We start from the raw sequence: 9,489 nt of genomic DNA, 5'->3' as shown, positions 1-9,489 counted from the left end.
TTTTGGCAGGCAAATTTCGTGAAGAAATGGAACTTGGGACCCTTTCTGATCCCAGCCAATCCACATTCTCTTTGATTGATGAGTACCATACATTTGCAAATGCAATCAGATTTACTTTGAATCAGGAGTAAGTACTGATTAGTTTTATAGAGTTATAATAACATACGGCTCAGAGATTTACTAATTATACTGTTGCTCTAGATCTTAGTTGTCTAAGCATGAATAATATAGGGAGTCGTTATTAACTTTTCGGTGGTGATATACTCTTTCTTATCTAGGGTATTATTAGGTAGGATTAACTAACTGCTTTGGAAACGATGATGTGGTAAAAGTAGAGATAGTAGTGGAGGTAATAATGGAAGAAGTATACAATATGCTTAATGGCATCCTCAGAAGATTTAATGTTATCTTGCAGTCCAAGGACGAGATTCTGTGGCTACAGCATTCCTCATCCATCAGATAACCTTGTTAATATTAGAATCCAGACTACAGGTGTGTATAAATATGTAAATTATATTTTTCTTGAGCAAAACACACACACACACACACATTGGCATATCAGATATCAATACATGCGAGTTTCTGGGATTGTTTCTGAATTTTACTGAAATCTGGTGGTATTTCTTACATTATCAATGGTCAACATCAATTTTTATTCAGTCGATTGTGTCTCCAAACACCAGTTGTGGATATGAGTTGCCCAATCATTTATGTGAATTAGAGCCAAGTTGTGGTCTGAAAAAGACTGCTTCATGAGTGTCATTAAGAGCTGCGTCATGAGTGCACTATAGAATCCCATTTTTGGTTTAACAATTAAGAATGCTGCATGGAGCGACCTGTGCAGTTTGTTTTTCTAATATTATTTTTTTTTTAACTTAATATCTTCTCATATTTATTATGGACATTCAGAGGAATCAAAAGTTCTAGATGGTGGGGGAGTTGCAGCTGTAATATACAAAGCACATATCCCCACATCAACTGTATGATCTCCTTCACCTTTCCCAAATCATTTCTAAGAGAACATGTGTAATGCATTGAAAGAATACTGCTTTTGTAGGCAGTCAAATTCTACCCTAGATTCAGGCCATCAGTAATGTAACTTAAATTTGCCTGCTCCATCAGTACCAAATAGATTCTCATATGTTGCTCTATAGATTAATACGAATTGCAATTCTGAGTCTAGTCTTAACCTGGCCATTTCATGAATTTTACAGGCGATCCAGCAAAAGATGTATTCAGAGATGCATGTCAGGATCTCATGGTGATGTGCCAGCATGTGAGCAACACTTTTGACAAGGCAGTAGTTGATTTCAAAATGAGCAAGTCTGTGGATGGCATGGATGTTGAATCAAACAGTTAAATTGCTCATCGGAGATTCTCATTTGTATGTTTACTTTTTATCACAAATGTAGCTTAAGGTGGATGCATAATATGAAGTTACTAGTTTGATCATCAGCTTTGTTTATTTGTATTTTCAGTTACTCCGGCTACTGAAGTCTATTAGGTTTTTCCTCTGTTTCGTTAGGCTTGATCCAGTACCAGATTGATATAACATTTTGCTTCATATTTTCTACTAGCTGTAAAATTGATTTGTTAGAAATGAGAAGAGCTTTCATTACTAACCTTGGCGTTTCAAATTGATTGTGTTCCAAGTTTTACTAGCAGTATCATTTTATTCACCGGGAGTCTGGGACTACTGCCTTTGTAAATCAGTTTCATTTACTTTACTTTCTAGTTCGCTCTACACCACAAGCTCTTTTATTCCTTTTCACAATTCACAGATATCAAGTGACTTGATAATTTCTTTGGGTGAGATCGGAAGAGAGGTGGCATGGATACTTCTTAACAACTCAAAGTATATTACTATCATCCTTTATAATGGCATACTCAAATCTGTTTGCTGAATTTGTTCAATCACAAATGAAACTCTAATTTTTCTTTTTCTTTTTTAACTTAGTCAAGAAACTCTAATTAGTAATGAAAATCAAGTTAACTACAAACAAGAATACACTGAAATTGTACAACAAATCTGTCCGAGTACGAAAACTCAGACAGCCCATACTTCTGTTCATCCCAACACTATACTTTGCCTTCCAACATCACCCCCAAGTTTTCTGGTTGGTCTTACAACACCTAGTTGAAGATCCAAAAACAAAATGGAATTGATGCCAATAAAAAAGAATCATCACAAAACCCCAACACAGTGTCGAGTCTGCTTTCCTTTCCTTTTCTTAAAGCCGAGAGCTGCACATGTTCTTTGCTGCATTCCAATCATTCATCATCACAGTGGTCCCTTGGACTCCCTTCTTTAAGCTCTAAAGCTCAGCACATCACGTGACCCTTAGCACCAGAAGTTAAGCAACCCAGAATACTGTCACTTCTTCCTAGCTAGTGAGCTCCAAGACAATCTTATAAAACTGACCCAACACAATAATACTAATGGGTCAGATTTATATGTTAAACACACTTTTGGGTGTTTGACAAAATGAAATCAGTTTCCCCAAACAATCAAACCTGTTTGTTGCATTGCATATATGCACCTCAAATTATAACATTGGCTAATTAAACCATCGAAATGATGGTTTAATTGCCATATAGAGACTCGTAGTAACTAATTTCCTTCATGCATTAGGCACCTAAATAACCACGTACTTGAGAGAAAATCAGGAAGAAACATTGAGAAGTTGTTCTTTCTGATCAGCAGCTGCAGCATCAGGAAGTTGAGTAGTTATGGTGTCCGAGTTTGGTGATTGTTCAATGTTGTTGTTGTTGTTGTCCTCCATCTTCTTGAGATTCTGTTGGTGATACACTTGCCTCAGTCTCTCTATTTCCCTCTTCAGTGCTTCTTGATGAGCTGCATTCATTTTGTCACAACCAATTAGTATAAAGGTTATAAACTATGGTCCATGATGTCTACAACTTGTTACTTGTTCTCCTTGTGATAATACCAAACCCCACATTATTAAAATGTGCACATGTGCACTACACATGCATACACATGCCCAACCTTCAGTGGCAATTAAACTACTTTATATCTAATCACTTCTCTTCCCTCCTAATGTTCTTCAGAGATCATCTATATTCATGGCACTCACCTAATCACTCCCCAAACTAGAGGACTTTATTTTCAGAATAGAACTATTCTCAGTACTTCCTTAGACACATGGTGAAGTGGTGAGACAGATAGATTATACAGGGAGCCTCTTGTCTAACTTTCAGTTTCAATTTCAACGAGTGATTTTGTTCAAACAGAGTAAAGAATGACATAACTGAAAGTGAGAATAACATTACACTACATGTATTCTTAATTAAAAGAAAACTCGTATAGATTAATCAGTGGTAATGTCCATTAAGATTGGTATAGTTCTTCTTGCATTACTCATTTTTACATCTTGCTGCTATTGATTTTCTAGATCACTACAATGCCATTCAATACAGAAGAAGAATCTAGATTGCAATAACTAGGAGTAGAGGAACTGCATAAACGTATGCATCTTCTCCTTAATTTTCTTCCTACTCCTAGGATGCATGTGATGGCCTTTTAAATTCTGCATTGATGGTTGGTAAATGAAATAGGTCTATACCTACTCCAATGCAAAGACCTTTCTACTTTCATAGTGTTGAGTACTGCATTCATACACCCTTTTATGGGCTGCAGCTAGCTCTTTTCACTATTTTGCTAATATGCTGAAAAAATTTGGTAGGAACTGAACTAAATTGAACTGAATAGCAATAATGTGTTTTCAACTAATGTACTTGATTCATTATAATAGCGAATGCAAGCTTAAATATTGGCTTAAGCAAAAGGAAAGAATAATTACCATCTTTGAAAATCTTATCCTGAGCCAATGCTGCAATTCTTTGTTTGAGAGCACTATTGTCTACATTTAGAAGCAACCGTTGGTGGTCTAGAAATGCAACTCGCGGTGACAGCACTGAAACTTCGGCCTGCATTATGAAATCAATGAGTTAGTAGTGATTTTGTAACTGCAGTAGATCAATTCAAAGTAATTTACGGATGGAAGACCAGATTAATTCACATAAAATGAACCAACCTGTAGAGAGGTAACACTGCGTTCCAGCTCTGAAATGTATTGCAGCTTCCTCACCCGTGATCTTTGTGCAGATTGTCTGTTTGCCAAGATTCTGATGCCAACACAAAACAAATGTAATTCAAGATAACAATTCGCGGTTAAAAAAAAAAAAAATCAGTAACTAAGACATGTCGCATTCTATTCAGCAAAATGTAGAAAGGTGCATGAATTATGTACCGACCTCTTCACCCTTTTGGGGTCAATTTTTCTGTCGCCGGTGGTGTTTTTGTTATCCCCATTCTGGTTTTGTTGACCCTCCAATTTGCATTCGCTCTCTGCCTCTTCAGATTCATGCTTCAGCTTATTATCTCGCTTCTTCTTCTTCTGATCACCATCATCAATCTGCTGCTGCTCGTCGTCGTTAATGCTGTTGTGATCCGACGGCGTCGAAGGGTTCGAGCACGACCCGGTGGGGCCGGCGGCAGCCGCGGCGGCGATTTCATCGGTGGTGAACATGGACATGAACTGCTCATCGTCAAACCTGTCAAACTCAACATGTCGAGTGGTGTTGGGCTCCGGGGGTGCACCGGAGACGCGGCATTCGTCCTGCATTGGCGCCTCAAGAAATGTGATGGAGTCGCTGACGGATCTCCGGTGGGACCCCCGCCTGGCCGACGAGAAGTCGAGGAACTCGTCGACCCAACAAGGGTTGCTGCCGGCATTGCCGTTCGGCGCAGCAAAACACGACGACATCTTGTGGTGGTGGCTCAAGTCCGGCCAGTTTGGGGTCATGTTGGGAACCTTTGGAGGTAACTGCGCCATTGAAACAAAACACAACAAAGGTCGAACAGATAAACCCAGTTAAAGCAGACAAAAAACCAAGGATCAAACTGGGAATGCTGAAAGAGAGAGGACCAAAGTGAGAATAGCAGCACCCCCAAGAAAGAAAGAGAGGGGCTTTATATATATATATAACGTGGGAACCCAGAAACTTAAACTAGGGAGGTTGAAGACATGAATGATTGGGTAGAGCAAATATCTATGTATGTGAGGATAGTCCCCACAATGGAAATGGAAGTATGTATGAGATTGGGGGAAGTGGGGTCTCACATGGGGGACAGCTATCTCCAGCTGGAAGGAGGTTGGAGCTCAACGGTATTACTGGAAAGTCGCCATTAGTAAGTTTCAGCCACCACGTGCCGGCGTGAGCGTCTCGCTAGGACACCAGCCCCCTTACAATAATAGACACTAGTCCCTCTCTTCTCCATTATCTCCTCTCTTCTCTTTTTTTGAAGGATCTCCTCTCTTCTCTTCCCAAAGGAACATTCCTATATGCATTGTTACCGTCCGTTAATACTTGTTTTACTATTTTTGAAACTATTTTATCTTTTTCCTTTCCTTCTTTCTTATCGATGAAAAATAACAACCCGCTCATTGCTTCAATTCATACAATCAGCAGGCAAAATTTTAGGAAGCTGTCGTTAAAGTTTCATCTGAGTTTCAGCCTAAAGCATCGTTTGAATAGATTTGATCTAACACTGTTTAGTGATCAAAGTTTTTTTTTTTACTTGAGGAGCTTATCGGAGCTTAGGGTCGTGTATTGTTATGGTGAACATAGATAGTTCTTTTATTTGCAAAACCGAACCATATCAAGATCTGAATCGAATCTAGGATCTCACCCGAGTTGTAAATCTTTCACAAATAATCTAATGTTAGTTCTATAATACGAAATTAACTATTTAGTTCTAGAGCGCTGCATAGTGATAATTCAAAAGATAATTTAGGTTAATGAAAAAAGAATTTATAATAGTGTGAAGTGGAATTTGGGGCAGGATCCTTGCAAGAAAGGAATAGTGTTGAGAATCACCCTAAGCATGCCATAGATCACATCCCCCATGTGAAATGCTCTGATTGTCCCCAAAACCATATCCACATGTAGAGGGCTCTTTCCTGCTACCTTCCATCAACATTAACACAAATTAGTAATAGAATTTATGTTGTCTTAGTGAACGATTAATTAAAAGAGAAAAATAAAACTACTTGCAAGGCACTAATCATGATTTGAGTAGAGAGAGAGAGAGAGATCATATTGGTAGATGCAGAAAACGTTCATCCTAGTCCCTTCAAATCAGAGAGAGATCCGTGTTTAAAATATAGGATGATTTGCCGCCTTGTATTTGTATAAGACAACAATTCAATTGCCTTCCTTCACGGATCTACTTGAAGAAGGTAACTAAAAACCTTAGTATATGGAAAAAGAAAATGGCACAGCTCCATACATAGTGAAGTGGCTAGCTCTCACTTGCATACATGTATGTACATTATGGCTTCCAATCAACTGAGAGAAGTACATGTCAATGTTCAGACGTGGGCACCAATCAACTAATAATGCACAATTGCAGCAGTTGCATTGGGTGGATGGGAGCAATGACCAGTTCGCAGTCGCCTTGGGTTTCATTTCGAAAACGACCCCTCTAGGAGGATTAGAAACAATTACATACACAAATAGAATCACAGATGATTAGAAACAATTACATACAGAAATAGTATCACAGTCGAAAACATTAATATGAACTGGTGGATGAATTTGGTGGGGCTTATTGCATGTGCATTATCTTTCTGCAATGCGTTTATTCCCAAGTAGTTCTACCCCTCTGGTTCCCCGACTAGCTTTCGTGGTCGACAATGACTTTCCCTAAAGCTTTAGTGATCTTTGCAGTTGCAGGTGAGGTGGAGCATATGGCACATGCATATACACTTAAAAGTTCATAAGAGTATGAGACCTTCATAAGTTCACCACATCATGAATTCATGATCATGATGTTCATTTTCTAAACTTCAAACTTGCAAGGTTTACAGCTTGTCTGCATTCAAAAACACCATATCCTGTGACACACCAGAATCCGGAAACATCCTCGCCCCCCAGGGAAGGGTGCGCCTCGGCACTGCTAGTGCTAGGATTCCTTTTCATGTGATGCATGCGTTTACGCTAATGGTGATAGCCTAAAGAAAATACGAAGAAGGAATTTGATAACTTAAAAGGCCACATAATATTTTGACTGTCCAAAAATAGTTGCTGTTTTCTTTTCTGACATGTTGTAGTCTACTCGGCTCAAATCTACTCTACTGTGTTGCAACTAAACTAAAAAGTGCAGCTTCTGTGCATTCTGACCAACCCCGACGGCCCAGAGCAATATATGTACTAAGCTGCAGATTATTACAACACTTTCCTGATAGTTATTGCGATCTGCTGGATAGATACATGATACATCCATGTTTGTGAATTCTTGCTATAGCAGCTGACCGGTTTAAATCCACCAAACTTTGTGGATCCAGAATCCTCCATCACCTCATGTTCTTGAAATCCATACACATATCAAGGAATTCATGAGTATTTTGCTGACATTTTGGTATACGACCTGAAAAAATTAGGGGAAAATCCCATTTTGATAGCTTGTTAAGTACTCACACAATGATAACAGGATAAATCTCATCATATTGCCAAAACCAGAACAGTGTAGATTATATTACTTTTCTTAACGATGACGTCTTCGTTTTGATCTGGCACAACGATGGAATATCCGGCAAACCACAAAAACGGAAGCAATAACTAATTGTACGATTATTATTACCTTCAAAAACCCTGCAAGCAACAAAGGGGAGACTTATTTTCAAATTTTTTTACAACACCACCAAAACTGCAAAGAAACCAGACACTAACCTTTAACTTTCTGGATGAAGTCATCCAGAGTGACTCCATTTTTGGTTTGCTTTGTGTCAAGATGCCCTAGATCCTGAACTCTAGAGAAGCGGTGGTCAGTTTTGTACTCAACAGTCCCGCCCATGATGCATGTATTTGGACAATTAAGACTACCATCATTCTCATCGCTTCCATCGCAGCAATCTACAGTTATAGTGCAGGGAGTATTATTAAGGAAACATAAGAAACCTAAAGTTATTGATTGTAAGACATAACGGGACTGTAAAATGAAAAGTGAAAACATAATGAGATAAAATGGATCAATCTGGTAGTATTGATGCAAATACATCTGCTGGTCAAGGAAGGCAACTTGTATGGACCAAATTCCTGATATTATTCAGAGACTGAAGTAAGACTTGACTGAAGTAAGACTTGTTTAGAGTGAAGACAGGACAGTGCCATTTCAGAAGGACTTCCATTATCGGTTCTGATTTGATCCTCCCTCGAATTGAAAAGCAAAAGACAAATTTCTTTAAGTAAAACTATACCATCTAGTCATTTCGACTAGATCAACAGTAGAATGAAACACAAACATAATACCTCAATTCCTTATTGGGAACATTCTCAGTTCGACTTAACTGCTAACCCCAGGCCATATACTAAAATATACATTTATAGCATTGGATTAATAAAAAAATGCCTTAACTACTGCTGCGAATGTACAAAGAATGAACGAACTAATCTAACAAGTAATAAGTGCTACTTACCACAAATACGATCATTGACTCGAGAAGAAAATATGAACTGTGGTGTACTTCCAATATTCCGACAATAAAATTTGCCTGCAGGACAAGCAGAAGTCCCTGAAAGTACAAGAAGCAACATGACTCACCATGAAACAAAAATTGGGATTTCTTTCAAATAACACAAGACTTATCCCCAGCGAGTTCTACCACAACATTTATGAGAATAACATGAGATGTGTATAATTCATCTTACCTGTTCATTTTATTGACATTTGGATATGAGAACTTAAGAAACTAGTTTCATATTAATAATGGAATTAGTGTTGAGCCTAATAGTGCATCTTAAGTCGTCCCCGGTACAACTTTCAAAACCAGAACCAATTAACAATACATGGCCTTCATTTCAAAAGAAAAAGAAATGGTACATGCACAAACTTATACAATGGACCAAAATTAAACTACTAGAAATTGACAAGCAAAGAGCATACCAGGCTCGTCGGTTCCATCAACACAGTCACAGAAATCATCATTCAGACGGTCTCTAGTGAACGACTTGGAGTCGTCTTTGCACATGATCACCTCTCGAGCAAAGTACTTTTCATCTGCATCCAGAGAGATTAACCCAAATTCAATAGAAGAAAAAACCAAGCATGCATCTGGGTAATGCCCCAAAATATAAATGAGCAATTAGGACCCAATTGTTATTGGGATAAAGAGACCCATCTCAAATATTGAAATTGTAGATGCATCAAGAGCAACTGAGAGAGAGAGAGGGGTACCGAGTGGATGAACTCCAAGAAGAGGTGGATTTGAGAGTGAGAGAACAAAGGAGAAAGACAAGACCAGAAAGAAACAGGCGGAGACTGACAATATGAAACTCCTCTTCATGTCTGTTGGGGAGTTGGGGAAGCTCCTCGTAATGTTTTCTTTTAGCAGAAGGGATGGTTTCGACCAAAAAAAAAAAATGGAGTATGCTATGGGACACTGTTAGTCAAGGTCAATGGTGAAA

General features: G+C 38.5%; 3 protein-coding genes across 4 annotated transcripts; 1 reads left to right on the top strand and 2 right to left on the bottom strand.

Moving 5' to 3' along the window:
- Positions 1 to 14: 14 nt before the first annotated feature.
- LOC101294774 (DNA-directed RNA polymerases I and III subunit RPAC2-like) lies at positions 15 to 1,617 on the top strand. 2 transcript variants are annotated; one of them, XM_004303104.1, is made up of 4 exons: positions 16 to 127; positions 416 to 492; positions 910 to 980; positions 1,215 to 1,617. In XM_004303104.1, exons 1-4 carry the CDS (start codon positions 27 to 29, stop codon positions 1,263 to 1,265), a joined length of 300 nt encoding a protein of 99 aa, XP_004303152.1. In that variant the 5' UTR covers positions 16 to 26; the 3' UTR covers positions 1,266 to 1,617. The 2 variants fall into 2 exon arrangements, with proteins under 2 accessions (XP_004303151.1, XP_004303152.1); XM_004303103.1 differs by lacking the exon at positions 910 to 980 and having other exon boundaries at positions 15 to 127.
- Positions 1,618 to 1,839: 222 nt separating this feature from the next.
- On the bottom strand, positions 1,840 to 4,973 carry LOC101311204 (transcription factor VIP1-like). The gene is made up of 5 exons (XM_004303076.1): positions 4,276 to 4,973; positions 4,056 to 4,146; positions 3,822 to 3,948; positions 2,653 to 2,854; positions 1,840 to 2,417 (listed from the first exon to the last, which is right to left on the bottom strand). Exons 1-4 carry the CDS (start codon positions 4,854 to 4,856, stop codon positions 2,664 to 2,666), a joined length of 990 nt encoding a protein of 329 aa, XP_004303124.1. The 5' UTR covers positions 4,857 to 4,973; the 3' UTR covers positions 1,840 to 2,417; positions 2,653 to 2,663.
- Positions 4,974 to 6,870: 1,897 nt separating this feature from the next.
- LOC101291350 (glucosidase 2 subunit beta-like) lies at positions 6,871 to 9,368 on the bottom strand. Its single transcript, XM_004303092.1, has 6 exons — positions 9,260 to 9,368; positions 8,969 to 9,082; positions 8,502 to 8,597; positions 7,756 to 7,938; positions 7,566 to 7,677; positions 6,871 to 7,453 (listed from the first exon to the last, which is right to left on the bottom strand). The coding sequence occupies exons 1-5, from the start codon at positions 9,366 to 9,368 to the stop codon at positions 7,571 to 7,573; spliced, it is 609 nt and encodes a 202-aa protein (XP_004303140.1). The 3' UTR covers positions 6,871 to 7,453; positions 7,566 to 7,570.
- Between the last annotated feature and the right edge of the window lie 121 nt (positions 9,369 to 9,489).

This window comes from Fragaria vesca, linkage group LG6 (genome assembly GCF_000184155.1).
Source record: "Fragaria vesca subsp. vesca linkage group LG6, FraVesHawaii_1.0, whole genome shotgun sequence".
Lineage (NCBI taxonomy): Eukaryota > Viridiplantae > Streptophyta > Magnoliopsida > Rosales > Rosaceae > Fragaria > Fragaria vesca.
The sequence above is the reverse complement of the archived record's forward strand: the minus strand, read 5'-3'. Positions and strand labels throughout refer to the sequence as shown.